Source organism: Pseudophryne corroboree, chromosome 5 (genome assembly GCF_028390025.1).
Source record: "Pseudophryne corroboree isolate aPseCor3 chromosome 5, aPseCor3.hap2, whole genome shotgun sequence".
Classification (NCBI taxonomy): Eukaryota; Metazoa; Chordata; class Amphibia; order Anura; family Myobatrachidae; genus Pseudophryne; species Pseudophryne corroboree.
Genome location: NC_086448.1, coordinates 322,599,835 through 322,617,343, shown reverse-complemented (window position 1 = coordinate 322,617,343; position 17,509 = coordinate 322,599,835). Strand labels below are relative to the sequence as shown.

Here is a 17,509-nt window from a genome sequence, read left to right as displayed (position 1 = left end):
GACTGTGGGACAATGGATTTGCTGATGGAAAGAGCCAGATGCTGCTCTGGGCTAATGCAGTCACATTCTGCACTGGTAGAGCAACAGCAGAGAGCACACGCCTAATGGAAATGAAACAGCAAGGAACCTCCTGGAAGCAGCAAGACTAATTGATTAACAATAATCTAAATTTGTGCTACGTGGTGAAAATGTGACTAACCTGAAACTGACCATGAGGAATACTAGCCAATAACGACTTACAAACCCTATTCAGCTCTTGTTATGAGATGGAAAATGTATGCACATTGGAAACAACATGTATGTAATTTTTTTTTATGCTGTTTTGTATTTAAGTTCTTTGTTAATTTGCTAAAATAAAAAATAACACCTAAAAATGAAAGCTTATGTAATGGAAGACATTTATTCATGTACACAGAAGTGTTATTTAGTGTATACTAACATACTCACTGCCATCTCATGCTTTTTCAGGGTGGATGCTGTCATGTACTGCTGTTTTTGAGCAATAATGCCATTTTTTTGTGGTTGTCTACATTAATTATTATTTTTCAGTATTACATGTTAAGTAAAAGATAAATTATATTGTTTTTGCTAAATTTCTGAGTGGCAGTTTGAGACCACATTAAAAGAAAGATGTTTAGTGCTCAGCTTGTTAATCTTTTACTGAAATCATACAGCTTTTTGACATCTTCTAGTTACTTTTAACTGGTGAGTCCCCATGTAATGCAATCTTAGTAACTTAACTGTTAGACTCCGTAACTTAAGGTATTGTTAGAGATTATGTAAATGTTACACAGTCCAGTAATTACTCGAGTTCCATGTTGTTACATGTGGTTGGATAATTAGCAGTTACTGTATCTGGCAATGCAATAGATTTTGCTAAGACTCATCCTGGTTGTGTAAGTTTATAAAGAATGTCCACTTTCATTGCATATTATGTTGTGGATTTCTATTATTGTGTAGAGTCTTTTGTTTTTTTAGTGATTGTCCGTGTTATCTAAGCTTTGCCTACTTCACATTCATTTGTAAAGTATATGATTCATGCAGTACAAAAAAACAATAGATGCTATTAGTTATGCTTACAACAATGTCAACAGGCATCATTCTAGTAACAGAGCAAGAGAATATGGCATATGTGACCTACACAGTATAGTTACACAATTGCATTGTTTAAGTGACTGATTCTTTTCTTTTTTCTTTTTAATGTATGATTATTGTTAAACAGTGGTTGCGCTATTTAACCCATGTTCTTTTTCTTGTCTTTATTGCCCCCCCCCACATATTATATTCAAAATAGAATAATTTTTTGCAATCAGCTCATTAAATGAAATACTGTATCTGCACTTGTCACATCACATATCTGTATCCCAAATATACAAAGCTTGTTAGTAAGGACCTGAAAGGGTAAAATATCTGCCAACACTATTATTCCACCCTCTACCATACTTAATAAAAGGGTGTGGTCTCACAAGGAAGTTGTCACACACTAGTATCCCCAATTCAAATTATGTCACACGGTAGTACAATCTTATTCACATAGTGCCCCTGATTCATATTACAGTACACCACAAAGTAGTGTCCCTTATTCACTTTACATCACACAATAGTACCCATTATACATGTTATGTGACACAGTAATGCCCCTTATACAGAATGCCCACTGTAGTGCCCCTTATACACATAATGTCTACATTAGTAGTGCCCCTTACATGTAATGCCCACAGTAGTAGTGCCCCTTATACACATAATGCTCACAGTAGTAGTGTTGCTAATACACATAATGCCCATAGTAGTAGTGCCCCATATATACATAATGGCCACAGTAGTAGTGCCCCTTATACACATAATGCCCACAGTAGTAGTGCCACTTAAACACATAATTCCCACAGTAGTAGTGCTGCTTATAAACATAATGCCACAGCAGTAGTGCTCCTTACACATAATTCCCACAATAGTAGTGCTGCTTATACACATAATGCCCACAGTATTAGTGCTGCTTATACACATAATGCATATAGTAGTAGTGCCCCTTATACACATAATGCCACAGTAGTAGTGCCACTTATACACATAATGCCTACAGTAGTAGTGCCAACTTATACACCTAATGCCCACAGTAGTAGTGCCACTTATACACAATGTTTTAGTGCCCTTTACAAATCATCAAATTAATAAAAAAATAACCTCCTGGTCTGTCGAAAAATGATTAAAACCTCTCTTTTATCTACAGTACCATGCAAATAATACTACCTTTGCCGCCACCACCACTAAGATTTAGATTTGAGAGCTTGCCACTTAAAAAGGTCTTAAGTCTCCTACTCTTGTGTTCCAGAATATACTTAAAACAACTTACTTTGATCAGACTTATTGTTATCCGAACAATATCTGCATTGAAAAATACCAATCTAGAATTTAACTTGTGACGTTTTAAGACAGACTTAAAACTTATTACATGTTATTATCTAATATGGATACGTTTCTACAATGCTTAGTACACAAGCAATGATAAATGACAATATAACGTGCACAAGATTATCTAAAATAATAAGCAAAAGAAAATACGAATATTAGCACACTTGTAAAGTCTGGTTTCTGTTGGCAGGAGTTGCTGGAAAGGACTGAGCACACATAAACATGATTATTAAGCCCCTAGGATGTGACAAAATCTGGTTGCATGACATGACATATTTGCAATGACTGGCTGTCTCAATGACAGAGTTTTAATGCGTGAAGTTTGAAATTCCTTTAAAATTATTTCAGATAAATATCTTTTAATTGACACCAAACATATGTAATCATGTACTGTAATATTTGGTCAATTTGTGTATCGTGTCATAATTACATATGCAATAATACAAGACTCCTGTGGTGGTGGGTGAGTAGCGTGTCACTGAAGTTAGTTTAAAAAAAACAACAACCAAGTTTCCTTACCTTAAATCATTAACATTACAGATGGTTTTAATGTTGCACAATATTTTGTGATCAAGTAGTGTTGTTAAGTATCAGCTGAATGATAATTTTAGAAAAGCAGATCTATTAGAATGCTTACAGTTAAAGTTAGCATTCACTAGTTTATGTAGGAATCCAGTGGGGGGTAGTTAGAGATTAATACCTTTCATACCACATGAACATTTTAGTTAAAAATACAGATGTGGTGTGCATTTTTTAAAATGAATAACAGATTGGCTAATGCCTCGGTCTCTGTAACTCATACACACCACCAATCAAATGATGATCCTATTAACAAAATAGTCATCCATAATACACCTTTCAGGGGCAAGTGGTAAATGTGTTTGGTGGCACTTCAGAGTTCTGGAGTCTTACGCATTCTACCGGCTGGACTTTGCACACTCGTGTGATGCTCAATGTACTGTAGTATGGCTATGTAACATGGCATAGTGTCACGATCCATGCAGTTTCTCCTCCGTGCCTGGAGTGGCGCTCTCTGCTCTGGTGCTCAACACTCTCTGCTCTGTATCTGCAGCTTGGTAATTAGCTGTTACCACAGCTGTGAGCAACACCTGAACTCACTATATAGGCCAGCCACACAGGCTCCCAGTTGCCAGTTCATCGTGTCAATGTTGTCTCAGTTCCTGGTCCTGGTTATGCTGGTCTCTACTGCTGAAATCACCCATAGTACTGCCAGGCTCCAACAGCTATCCCGTGTAGCTACTCTGCTACAGTGCAATCCTGTTATCCTGGTATGTTGCATACTCTACCACAGTGCTATCCTGTGATCCTGCTACAGTGCAATCCTGTTATCCTGGTATGTTGCATACTCTACCACAGTGCTATCCTGTGATCCTGCTACAGTGCACTCCTGTTATCCTGCTACGTTGCATACTTTACCAAAGTGCTATCCTGTGATCCTGCTACAGTGCAATCCTGTTATCCTGGTATGTTGCATACTCTACCACAGTGCTATCCTGTGATCCTGCTACAGTGCAATCCTGTTATCCTGCTACGTTGCATACTCTACCACAGTGCTATCCTGTGATCCTGCTACAGTGCAATCCTGTTATCCTGCTACGTTGCATACTCTACCACAGTGCTATCCTGTGATCCTGCTACAGTGCAATCCTGTTATCCTGCTACGTTGCATACTCTACCACAGTGCTATCCTGAGATCCTGCTACAGTGCAATCCTGTTATCCTGCTACATTGCATACTCTACCACAGTGCTATCCTGTGATCCTGCTACAGTGCAATCCTGTTATCCTGCTACGTTGCATACTCTACTACAGTGCTATCCTGAGATCCTGCTACAGTGCAATCCTATTATCCTGGTATGTTGCATACTCTACCACAGTGCAATCCTGCAACCCTGCATTCTCTACTCAAGTGCATCCTGCTACGGTGCTAACCTTCTACAGTGCAACCCTGCATTCTCTACTCAAGTGCATCCTGCTACGGTGCTAACCTTCTACAGTGCAATCCTGCAACCCTGCATTCTCTGCTCAATTGCATCATGCAACGGTGCTAACCTTCTACAGTGCAATCCTGCATTCCCTGCTCAAGTGCATCCTGCTACGGTGCTAATCTTCTACAGTGCAACCCTGCATTCTCTGCTCAAGTGCATCCTGCTACGGTGCTAACCTTCTACAGTGAAATTCTGCAACCCTGCATTCTCTGCTCAAGTGCATCAAGCTACGGTGCTAACCTTCTACAGTGCAATCCTGCATTCCCTGCTCAAGTGCATCCTGCTATGGTGCTAACCTTCTACATAGTAGCGGATCTTGCCACGGGCAAGCAGGACTTTTGCCCGGGGCGCCGCCTTCCGGAGGGCGCTGGCGCCATCCGGAGGGCGCCGCACCGTGGCAGGATCCGCCACTGCTGCCCGCTGTGTCCCCCGTCCGCCTCCGCTGCCCGCTGCCGTCCCCGTCCGCCTCCTGTGAAGGGAACTAGACGCTATGCGTCTAGTTTCCCTTTGTGGAGAGTAACTTTGCTGAGCGGTGCGCGATGACGTCATCGCGCACCGCACAGCAAAGGTCCTCTCCACGAAGGGAACTAGACGCATAGCGTCTAGTTTCCCTTCGTGGAGAGGACCTTTTGCTGTGCGGTGCGCGATGACGTCATCGCGCACCGCTCAGCATTCAAGCGGCGCTAGCAATGTACAGGGGGCGTAACTGACCACGCCCCTTGTATTAGGACACGCCCCTTTTCCTGCCCAGGGCGCAGAGCGCCCTTGAATCGGCCCTGCTTCTAAAGTGCAATCTTGCAACCCTGCATTCTCTGCTCAAGTGCATCCTGCTACGGTGCTAACCTTCTACAGCAACCCTGCATTCTCTGCTCAAGTGCATCCTGCTATGGTGCTATATCTGCTACAGAACAATCCTACTACAAGTGCCTTCACAGTCCACAGTGTCTCAAGTGTTTCCACAGTCTACACCGTTTTCATGTAATCACAGTCTTCAGTGTGTCCGTGTACTCACAGTCTCCTGGCATCCCGTGTACTCACAGTCTCCTGGCATCCCGTGTCCCCTCAGTTCCCAGCATCACAAGTGAGTTTCCAATCCCAGTATCACAAGCGTGTTCCCAAGTATTCAGTACTGCCAAGTACTTCCCAGACTCCCAGCATTGCAAGTGCAATTCCAGTTCTCCCTTTCATTTTGTGTTCTCCAATCATTCCTGGTTTATACTTATTGTTTACAGTTGTACACTGCTTTACCCTGTATAAATAAACTTGCTATTGTACCGTGAACATCAGTCCCTGTGAATATATTCCTACAGAGGGAATTCCAAACGGATTCTAACACATAGTAGATACGGATCACTCATATGGCTGTAGGGAAGTGTGTTTCACAGATCAAGGAAAACAGCCCTTATGTGTTTCTCTATCTTATAGTGGGGAAGTTTTATCAGCGCTTTAATTCCAGTGTCAGAATTGCAAAAACGTTGGCACCTTTGACAAATTGGAAACTATTACTTATGGCCCCATAGTCTTTTAGTGAAATACTGAAGTTGAGACAGAAGCCAGATGTTTTGTTGCTGAAGAAGGCATTTGGGATCAATGGATGTTTAAAGACGCATGATAAAATAATAATTTGTATTTATATCTAGACTAATTATAGAGTATTAGCATGATAGATTTTCTGCAGACATAAAGTAACTGTAAATTATTTAGTTTTTTTGTCATTAATTTTGTGAATTTCTGTGTTCCTGGATTATGTGAATGTTTTTCTATTTATACTTACTTTAGTTTTTGTCAAAATAAAACTGTTTACAGCATTTACTAAAACTTCAAACACTCTGCTGCTACGTCCCATTCTACAGAGCAGGTATAAGTTCAGAGTATATCTTATAAAAGCATAAGGGTAAGGACATAATAAAATGATTACTCAGCTTTATAATGTGCAAAGTAAGATAAGTAAGAATTTATGTAATGGAGTGCTGTACAAAGGGAAGGTAAAAAACCTTAATAATTGTTTCAGCACCTTGGACAGAGGCAGAATAGGTTTAGCATTTCCTATAATCCTTTTAAGAGAATACAGTACATGTTTTATAATGAATGGATGATGACTACTTACTCAAAACTGGTAAAACGAATGCAGCTTATTTGCTTTGTGTATAGAAAATGTACAGTATGTTGTTATGCATTATACTGTAATACTTTTTCATTAGTTCACTGAAAAGACAAAGGAAAAAAGGCCTCTTTACAGAAAAAGTTACATTTTCCTCAAACTTTGCTTATTTGTTAAATGATCTTATACATAAGGTTGTACCTATTTTCATGAGTTGGAGCTTTTCCTGCCAAGATAAAAATATAGAAATGTTGAATCATTAAAACAATTTATAGGCAATTTTTCCAGAATACCCTTCATGACCTGATAAATATTTTGGTTACATTTTTGGTGTGGTGTTCCTGTAAATTGTATCTCACAAATTTTGGCAGAAAGGTGACAGTACTACTGGTTTGCCCATTCTTAGGTACAGTGACTACAGAGACCAACTTCATAATAATGATGATGATGCAGTGGCAAGTAATAATGATATATTTATATCTCAGTGCTGTCTGTTGTTTTCTGTTTATTTACCAAAGCTACATTCCCTACTCTATGGTTCATACCCTCTTTCAAATATCCTTTGCTCAGAAGACTATTAACTACAGAGAATGAATATTATGTTGGAAGGATGGAATATCCTGTTTTTAATACCAATAAATTGTAGATGTTATATGAGGGTGGTTCAAAAAATTAGGTAACAAGACCTCTCATTGCGTAAATTTATTAAACTCGTACATATACTAATAATCAATAATATGGCCTTGGTACAGATAGTTTTTCCATTTAGTCCCTGTACTTGTCTAAGCATTTGTTCCGATGGTACACCAAGGTATCTTTCCCGGTACAGAATAAATCAGTGTCAAGCGCCTGAAGCGGAATTTCACCATTGATTGCGGAATGCCTTCTACCCAGGTGCTTCTTCAATAGTCTAAACCACTGGTTCTCAAACTCTGTCCTCAGGACCCCACACAGTGCATGTTTTGCAGGTCTCACAGAATCACAAATGAAATAATTAGCTCTACCTGTTGACCTTTTAAAATATGTCAGTGAGTAATTAATACACCTGTGCACCTGCTGGGTTACCTACAAAACATGCACTGTGTGGGGTCCTGAGGACAAAGTTTGAGAACCTGTGCTCTAAACAGATGGAAATTACTGAGTACCAGGTCAGGGCTATAGGAAGGATGATCCAGTACCTCCCAACGGAAGTGCCTTAACAACTCGTGTGTGTATTATCAAAGGCAGTGCACCAAACCTGTTGCCATGACGTGGCATTATCACTGTACACCTCAACAAGCTGATGATGAATTTCAGCTGCTGATGTTCCCTTTGGATGCAGATATCTGATCACTCTACACACTGTAATGTTTGACCATGTTTCCGCCAGCCTCGTCGTCTTACAACTGATGTTGGGACAATATGACTGATATGAGGCGCAGTCAAATGGCCGTGAGTGGAAGCAGTGATCTACCTGCTCTGGGCTGGAAATATAGAATGAAATAAAGAACATTACACATGAGAGATCCTGTTACCTTACTTATTGAACCACCCTCTTAGAATTGTTAGCACTTTGGAAACCGTGTGTTTACATGATTGCATTACTGATGTAATGTTTCTGGTAATTTAATGGGGATTATTTTACATAGTTGAATGTCCCATAAAACTACATGATTTATGGAAAACACTGTTTAGAACTTAAATAGGTAAAATTGCCCTTTACTAACCTGATGCTCATTGTTACTTATATGCTTATATGGTTGAGATACTTTAACTTGAGCCTGATTTTTTTTTTTTGTGTATATAGATATTTTGAGGATTAGCTTAGTTATATATCAATGGTATGTATATTTTATGTTTCATATTTACTTGCAGCCAGTACTTCACTCTATATATAATGTTGGATTACAAACATTGGTTACATAAAAAGTCTAAATGTGAGTGAAGCTCTATAATAATGTTCTGGTTTCATCAGACTCATTAATTTTACTGCTTGTCAAGCATGTTTTCTCTCAGACCATTTATCGGATTACTTTGTAGAAGCAGCGGAAGATATCACTCTTGGCAAATATGACAGCAATAAATTCAGTATTTCTCATCACAACTTTTCACAGTAATTTGCCGGTTATTTTCTTCTGCCCTGGCCTTACCAATGGTCTTTTTTTCAGCTCTCCTTTAATTAGTTCCATATTTAGCTGCTAGAGTTACTGTATAAGTTATACAAAGTCACAGTACCAAAATGCTAAATCTCGTGTGTCTGCCCTACAGCAGTGATCTAATTCTGACACTTGATACATATCCCAGTCTTTGACTTATTATTCATGACACATTAATACCAGAAAACACCGATCCTTGGTTTAAAGTGTAGGAGTACTTTAAGAATTCATGACATTTTTCCTGAAGGAGAATTTGTTTCTAGAGATCTTACCCTGCTTGCTACAGGTGACAGCACTCACACCTGCTGCCTAGCATTCACCTTTTTAATCATCAATAGATTTTGTAGTTGGATTGTGTGGTGCGTGTGTGTGTTTTATGTATGTGTGTATGTGTATTGTGCAGCAAGGACAGCGGTTAGATGGGCTGAACTATTGTTTTAGACACATATCTGGTTGGCCCCAGGTTCATTTTAATGGTGAGCAGCTCCGCTGTAGCGTGTCGGTCGGCCCTCACGCACCTTCGTAGCTGATGTTCACCTCTCACATCAATGGCATGTGGTTCTCCACAGCTTCTACGTTGGTTAATTGCAAGGCTGCCATTTGTCCAGTCATGATACACCTTCACCACAGCAGCATGTGAACAGTTCACAAAGTGCGCTGTATCAGAAAACGACCCCACTGCATGCCTCTGATTCTGATTGTAGATGTGCGTTTTTTCGCACATCTGAGGTCAGCTCTGAATCGGGCCCAACATACAGTATGTATATTGTGATAATGTGATTTATAACCTGGGGTGTACCCCAGTATAGCTCTTTTTAAAGTATGTATGATTTTTTTGTGACTTTTTGTTCCCTAGACAGGAAGTTATGTCATTAGTTTTGGGCCACATGTGGCCTCCATCTTTAATCGCCAACTAGCTATAAATATGTCCTACTGTCCCTGTATCAATATTCCCTTGATGTAGTCTCCAAGCTGAGCTGAAACGCATTGGGTCATACTGCCTTGGATTTCCCATATGGACAAATGTTTTTTTTTTCCTGTACATGTGTTATGTGCTGTGTGTTGTTTTTTTGTTGTGGAATTAAAACCGTGGCCGGTTTTTACTTTTTTTGAAAGGTACCTAAAGTCAAGTACCCTTTTTTACAGCTCTGGGACTCTACTGCCGCTAATTTATATTCACAGTTTTTACAAATGATGCATGCAGTGGTTAAACAGTACACACAATGGGCCTGATTCAGACCTGATTGTAGCCGTGCAAAATTTTCCACGGCTACAAAATGCACAGCAGCGATCAGGTCTGAATTAGGCCCAATGTCTTCTTCCTTATGTCTTATTACTTGTTACCGGTGGTCAGCATCCAGACGCTGGGATTCCGGCCGTAGAATTCCGGTAGAGGGGGCCGTTGCTATGAAGCCCCTTTCTGGCTTGCTGTGCTCGCAAAGCTGTGGGCTTGGTGGGGAGCTGTGCTTGCCACAGGTTCTATTCCCACTCTAGGGGTGTTGTGGACACCCACGACTGGGAATAGTCCCTTCTAATCGGCATGCCGACTGTCTGTATTTTGTGTGTCTGGGATGCACAAAATACAGACACATTTTGTCGGTCACATAACTACATCCCCTAATTTTTACATATACCCTGAACCATATGGTAGTCATACGACCTAAGACAACTAGACCAAGTTAAGCTTGTGGATCTACTCATCATTATGTTATCTGGGTTTTTTTTTTACTTTACAAAAAGTGGTGTCTCAAATGTTTTACACTTTTAGGCACTTTTTACACTTTACTTGTCTTATACATCTACAGTATCTGTCTCTCTCTCTTATATACGTGTGTATACAAACACACACACACACACACACACACACACACACACACACACACACACAAACACTGCTTACAACACTGTCCATTGCTGAGTTACAGTTTGTCCATTAATCGGAATATTCACTTCCCTGTTAAAATGCATTATTTATGTATTTCACATACATTTTGGGAAGAGCAGCTTACACAAAAGGCATGCATATAAATGAGTAAGAATATGTAAATCAGCACAGAAGTGGGGGTTTCAGTAGGATGTAGCAAATGCTTAATACATCCATTCATTGATGAGATTACATTTCGATTAAAAAAATTACTTGATCTACTCCAAATCTAGTGTAATACAAAAAAAAAAAAGTGGCATGGTGTTCTATTAATCTTTGCAAACATATACTAGAGAAAGTAGCACAGTAATTCGGGTGAATATATGACAGAAGCTCTGCAGACTTAGTAGTTGTAATGTCAGGGTTGAAATAACGGAATATTCTTGACAATAAAACGTATTTTTAGAAAGGGACCTTACAGTATGTCATGCTTATTCTACATGCAGATTAATATCAGGAGGGTTGATAGTACATGTTGTTGTTAATTATTATGGATATTGAGAATGTACAGTATACCCAGCCAATAAGACATTAAGGTTTGTGTTATACAGAGACGTATTTGTTATACTGTACTGTAGTAATGGACAGGGTACATTTCCTTAATTTGTTTAGGTCAGGGGTGGGGAACGTCTGCCCCGCGGGCCGTATAAGGCCCGCAAAGCCAATTGATCCAGCCCGGCTCACCTAACCGAGGGAGATGCTGGGCGCCCGCTGAGATTGTGTTACCAGCAGGCACCGGCTCCTTCCCCTCAGCAGCAGCCGAAAGCGGCTGTGCGCTATGAGAGAGAGGTCATGATGTCTCTCCCATAGTTCCGAGGAGCAGGCGGCCAGGTGGTGTGCAGCGGTCCGGAAGCAGGAGCGGGGCTGGTGACTATTGTGTTTTTTTTGGGTTTTTTTTTAAATGTGTGTGTAAGCGGCGCTACTGGAGGGGGCACATCTAATGGGGCATAACAAGTGACTGCGGGCATATCTAATTGGGCATAACAAGTGACTGCGGGCATATCTAATGGGGCATAACAAGTGACTGCAGGCATATCTAATGGGGCATAACAAGTGACTGCAGGCATATCTAATGGGGCATAACAAGTGACTGGGGGCATATCTAATGGGGCATATCTAATGGGGCAATAACAAATGCCTGGGGGCATATCTAATGGGGCATAATAACTAACTGGGGGCATATCTAATTGGGTATAACAACTGACTGGGAGCATATCTAATTGGGCATAACAACTGACTGGGGGCATATCTAATGGGGCATAACAACTGACTAGGGCATATCTAATGGGGCAATAACAAATGCCTGGGGGCATATCTAATGGGGCATAATAACTAACTGGGGGCATATCTAATTGGGTATAACAACTGACTGGGAGCATATCTAATGGGGCATAACAACTGACTAGGGGCATATCTAATGGGGCATAACAACTGACTGGGGGCATATCTAATGAGGCATAACAACTTACTGGGGTATAACAACTGACTGGGGGCATATGTACTGGGGGCATGTCTACTGGGGCATAACAACTAGATGTGGGTATATCTACTGGGGTATATGTACTAGTGAATAACAACTGACTGGGAGCATATATACTGGGGACATAACTACTGGGGCATAACTACTGACTGGGGGCATAACTACTGGGGGCAGGCTATTTTTCAAGTTGATAATTTTTGTATGGCCCCTGAAGGATTTTATAAATATTCAAATGGCCCCTGGTAGAAAAAAGGGGGTGTAGTATGTGAAGCTGGCGGTCGGGCTCCCGGCGACCAGCATACCGGTGCCAGAATCCCGACCACCGGCATACCGACAGCTGGGCGAGCGCAAATGAGCCCCTTGCGAGCTGGCTGCGGGCATGGTAGCGCGCCACTCTGTCTATTCTCCCTCCAGGGGGGTCGTGGACCCCCAAGAGTGAGAAAAAATGTCGTTATGCCGGCGGTCGGGTTTCCGGCGCCGGTATAGTGATCAACAGGAGCCAGGCCGCCGGCAACCTGAAGAACACCCGAAAAAAAGTTCCCCACCCCTGGTTTAGGTAATGCTTTATAGTACTTTTCTTCTGCTTTATGCAGTCCATGGGGGTAATTCTGAGTTGATCGCAGCAAGAATTTTCTTAGCAATTGGGCAAAACCATGTGCACTGCAGGGTTGGCAGATATAACATGTGCAGAGAGAGTTAGATTTGGGTGGGTTATTTTGTTTCTGTGCAGGGTAAATACTGGCTGCTTTATTTTTATGATGAAATTTAGATTGCAGATTGAACACACCCCACCCAAATCTAACTCTCTCTGCACATGTTATATCTGCCTCCCCTGCAGTGCACATGGTTTTGCCCAATTGCTAACAAAATTCCTGCTGCGATCAACTCAGAATTACCCCCCATATGCACCCATATATCTAAGACTGTGTATTCCGTTCAAGTCACTGACTTGAAGTAATTATATAAACAACCCTGTTGCTACAGCTGCCTTGTGTACATTTTATCTGCTTGCTATAATTCTTGTAAAGCAATTGTGTAACTCTCTCAAAAATAGGGTTTGTTTTGTAGTTACTTTCAGCAAGACTTTTTTGGCAGGATAAAAGCTAAAGAGGAGACAGCATACAATGTTTAAACTATATAAGAAAGAGATTATCCCTTTACTATTTTGTAGCTGGCACTCAGGGATACCTGTTTCAGTAATTTTGTTGGGAAGTAAATATTTTTTTTTACGACAATTCATGCAGTGTGACTAATTTTTATGGCCCATTTTCCAATTAGACAGACCAATTTAGTCTTTTTACCTACATGTTAACTACTGTAGGCACATGAAGTTTATTTGCAACAAGAGGCAAATTTCAGAGACTGATTTCATTGTGTGGAATTTGTCTTTCAAAGTACAAACAAGGAATAACATTTTGACATTGCAAAGATGAAGAATCATTCTTGGATTATTGCATTCAAATTAATATGTGCTGTTAATGGGGACAATCTGGAACAAAGTACGTTAATTCCCAGAAAACTGTAAAAAGCAAACTGTACCTGCGCAAAGTTAAAAAGTAAAATATAAATCTTTGTACCTCGAGGAACAATGGAAATAACTACATTTTGTGCCTCATCGTTTTTTAATGATTCAAGTAGACTACAAAAATGCTGCAGTTATTAATTCTTATTATATGTGGCAGAAAAGTCAAAGCCATTGTGCCACAGTAGCTCCAACTCCTTGCCCCTTAGTAGACTGAACAGTGTGAGCATCACTACAAGTATTAGATGATGGTGTAATGGCTACTAATAGCAACACAAGGCACCTGCTGATAGAAGCTCTTCCTAGAGTTTACCATGGTTGCAGTGTACCATTGCAACTGATGTAGTTCTTTATTTTTTCATTAGTTTTTTTTTTTTTCATTTCTTCGATATACACCTCTCTTGTCATCTGCATATTTATCAGCTTAACACTATCCTCAGGCTTAATGCACATACTGTATACTAGCAGGACCATAACGAGGGTGGTGCAGACGGTGCACTGCACAGAGCGCAGGAGGTGGTTGTAGAAGGAGCCAGGATAAGTACCTCCTGCAAGACTTGAGAATTTGCCTCAGTACTGAGGACATGACCTGTCCTGGAGATCTTCACGTATTCCAATAGGCAGAGTTATTGGCAAAGTTGAAATAAACTACAGGTCATGGAGGGGGTGGGGAGTGGTTGTGGAAGGAGGTTGATGAGGAGAAATGTTGATGATTCAGAGCAGCTGAGAAGGGGGATAAATGAGGAGAAGGAGGAAGAACAATGTATAGGATAAATTATGGTGATGATGCACAGCACCTTGGGGTTAGTGTGGATTTAGGAGGAAGATGAGGAGAAATGCAGGGGAAGAGGAGTGAGAAATGATGATGTGGAAAAGGAATGATGATGCACAGCAGCTGGGGGATGAGGAAGGATGAGCAGGATCTCTACTGTGTGGTAATTTGTATAAGGGGCTCTTCTGTGTTGTATAATGGGGGTTATTCTGGGTTGATTGCTCGCTGCCGATTTTCGCAGCGCAGCGATCAGGTGAAAAAACTGCATTTATGCGCATGCATATGGCCCGAAATGCGCACGTGCGACGTACGGGTACAAAGCCCTTTGTGGTTGTGCTCAGGTTCTAGCTAAGTTTTTCTTCGCACTGACGGCCACAAGAAGATTGACAGGAAGGGGCATTTCTGGGTGTCAACTAACCGTTTTCAGGAAGTGTTTGCAAAAACGCAGGCATGGCTGGGCATTTGCTGGGCGGGTGTATGACGTCAAATCCGGAAACGAATAGGCTGAAGTGATCGCAAGCGCTGAGTAAGTTCAGAGCTACTCTGAAACTGCACAAACTGTTTTTGCAGAGCTCGGCTGCACAAGCGTTCGCACTTCTGCTAAGCTAAAATACACTCCCCAGTGGGCGGCGGCATAGCGTTTGCACGGCTGCTAAAACTAGCTAGAGAGCGATCAACTCGGAATGACCCCCAATGTGTATAAGGGGTACTACTGTGTGGTGTGACATGAATAATGGACACTACTGTACGGAGTAATAGGAATTGATACTATTCTGTGGCCATGACCCTTCCCACAAAGCCGCAACCATCCCTGTTTCTAATATGGGGTGGGAGGGGGCCAGGTGGGAGAGGGCCCTAATTCTCTTTTTGGCACAGGGCACCAAAATGTCTAGTTGCGGCTCTGTATAAGCGCATTCATTTCATTTGTTTATTGTACAAAGTACTTTTGGCTTGTACAGCATCACTAGAAGCTGCAAAAAAAAACCATGCTTTTCTCTGTTAATCATTTTTATAATGGGCTGAAGTATCCATCCAGAAGTTGTGCAGTGATAGTCAAAGTGGGCATTTACCCTGCTGTACCCACCCCAACCCACCCACACACTCCACTGCTTTCACTGGCATGAAAAGATGACATACCTGGCACATGTATTTTTCTTTATCCACCCAATCAACCACCTACCTACTTACCACAGCCTGTCTTTTCCTGGACACACATACAGTACACAGTACAGTCAATTCTTGGTGTGTGCTGCACTCATTACACCTGCATACATCGCAATGGTTGCAGAGATAAAAAATAAAAAAAAGGAAGAAAAAAAAAAAGCATTGGTGATGTGCAGCTGATCTGTGTCAATGACCTGAGGGACAGACACAGAGATGGCACCGAGGTGAGTGATCACAAAAGGGGTGTGGCATTGTGGGGGGATACATGGTCTCATGGAAAGCCTTTGTTTATTTCAGTCAGGGGCGTGGTCTCACAGGAACCCCCATTACATAACTCCAGCGGTATGCCCAGTATTCCCAGAGATGCTGAGCGGCTTCCCGAGACTCTGGCTGAACTGCTGACTCCTCTTCAGAGACAGGAGCCGGACGCTGCATGAGAATGTTACAGTGCAGCACCTGGCTCCCAATTGCTGCAGAGGAGCCAGCATTTTGGTGACAGCCGGGTGCGGTCCGCACCCCTCTTTTTAAAGTTGCTCATACAGGCCACATTTTTATTCTCAAGCTGGATCAATAAAAACGTTCCAAAGTGTAACAATTTGGAATTTTAGACCCATTAAAAAGTTTGAAGAAAAAAACAAAACAGGTTAGCGCATGTTCAACCATGTTCCAGCTAATTCAAAAAAGTCTTTGAGAAATGTACATGTTTTTTTTTACGTTGTGAAATAGGGACAAGACGCTGTTACTCAAACAATCAACTTGGAATGCAGTCATTTTTGCAGTTTGCTTTAAATAAAAATATAAAATAATTTTATTAATTCAAATTATTATTTAGTGTTTTGTTTTAGCAAAAGTTAAAATCACTTGTTTTGCCAAAGCTGGCAACTCAAACATGACCTGCAGACATGAATTGTAGATTTCAAGCCCGCAGTTTCTGATGAGTGGCATAGGCAAACGCAGGGGGAGTTTCCAGTTGCCCGAAAAGCCCCCTTCTCTTGCTAAGTGGCTCAAATTATGACAACAATAGCAATGGTATATAATACGATTACTAGAACTGCCGCCAGATCATGCTGTTTAAGGGACAGAGCAGAGCTGCTGCGCATAACCAGTGGTAGCTACTTCTTCTACCAAGTTTGCAGTGTGTGTGGCTCTGAGTCCTCAATCAGTGCAATGGACCAGAGAGTAGCTAGCAGGAAGAAGAGACAGGAGCCTTACCCTAAGGTGGGAGAATGTGTGCTTAGAAAGTACTGGTTCTGTTATGTTTGTGTATTTATTTATTTACTATGGTATGTTTAACCTTTTCCTAACCACTTATGTATTTACCGCAACTACCACCTAGGTGGAAGGTGCACTCACGCCCAGAAATCAGTCTCTGAAATCACTTGTAGGTTCAATTTATTTTAATCAGGTTCACTGTTGATGCCGTTTTTCATCGACGTTTCGGTCCATATAAGGACCTTTATCAAGATTGGCACTTAAAACACCTAAACAATCGGAAACAATTAAAATCAATATGTATAAAAAAAACAGATTATCAACACCAACACCACCAGTGCCTACCAGGCCCTAAAGACTGTCACCGAGCAGCACAAACATGCTTTAATAGAAAAAAACTCAATCCATGTGTGATTTAGAGACGCCTCCACCCTCAGGTTTCACCTCACACAGAGTAAGTACTTCATCTCAACAAATAATTACCTGGACAACACACTAGGTCATACTGATGTAATAGATTGCTTCTTCAACACATAGAAGATGCTATAATAATAAAAATAAGAACATATGGCCTATTAGATAAACTTCCAAGCCACTGGATAGTGGGGGTCATTCCGAGTTGTTCGCTCGTTATTTTTTTTGTCGCAACGAAGCGAATAGTCGCTAATGCGCATGCGCAATGTCCGCAGTGCGACTGCGCCAAGTAAATTTGCTATGCAGTTAGGAATTTTACTCACGGCCTTACAAGGTTTTTTCTTCGTTCTGGTGATCGTAATGTGATT

General features: G+C 41.2%; 1 protein-coding gene across 6 annotated transcripts in view; it reads left to right on the top strand.

Moving 5' to 3' along the window:
- ELMO1 (engulfment and cell motility 1) overlaps positions 1-17,509 on the top strand; it is a 910,002-nt gene that overhangs the window by 710,343 nt on the left and 182,150 nt on the right. Inside the window, exon 1 of one of the 6 annotated variants that reach the window (XM_063922515.1) lies at positions 98-297. The exons of the other annotated variants lie outside the window; for them this stretch is intronic. Coding sequence (XP_063778585.1) covers positions 262-297 — 36 coding nt within the window. The 5' untranslated portion in view covers positions 98-261. Of the gene's footprint in view, positions 1-97; positions 298-17,509 lie in introns of those variants that run through there. 6 annotated transcript variants of the gene reach the window in all.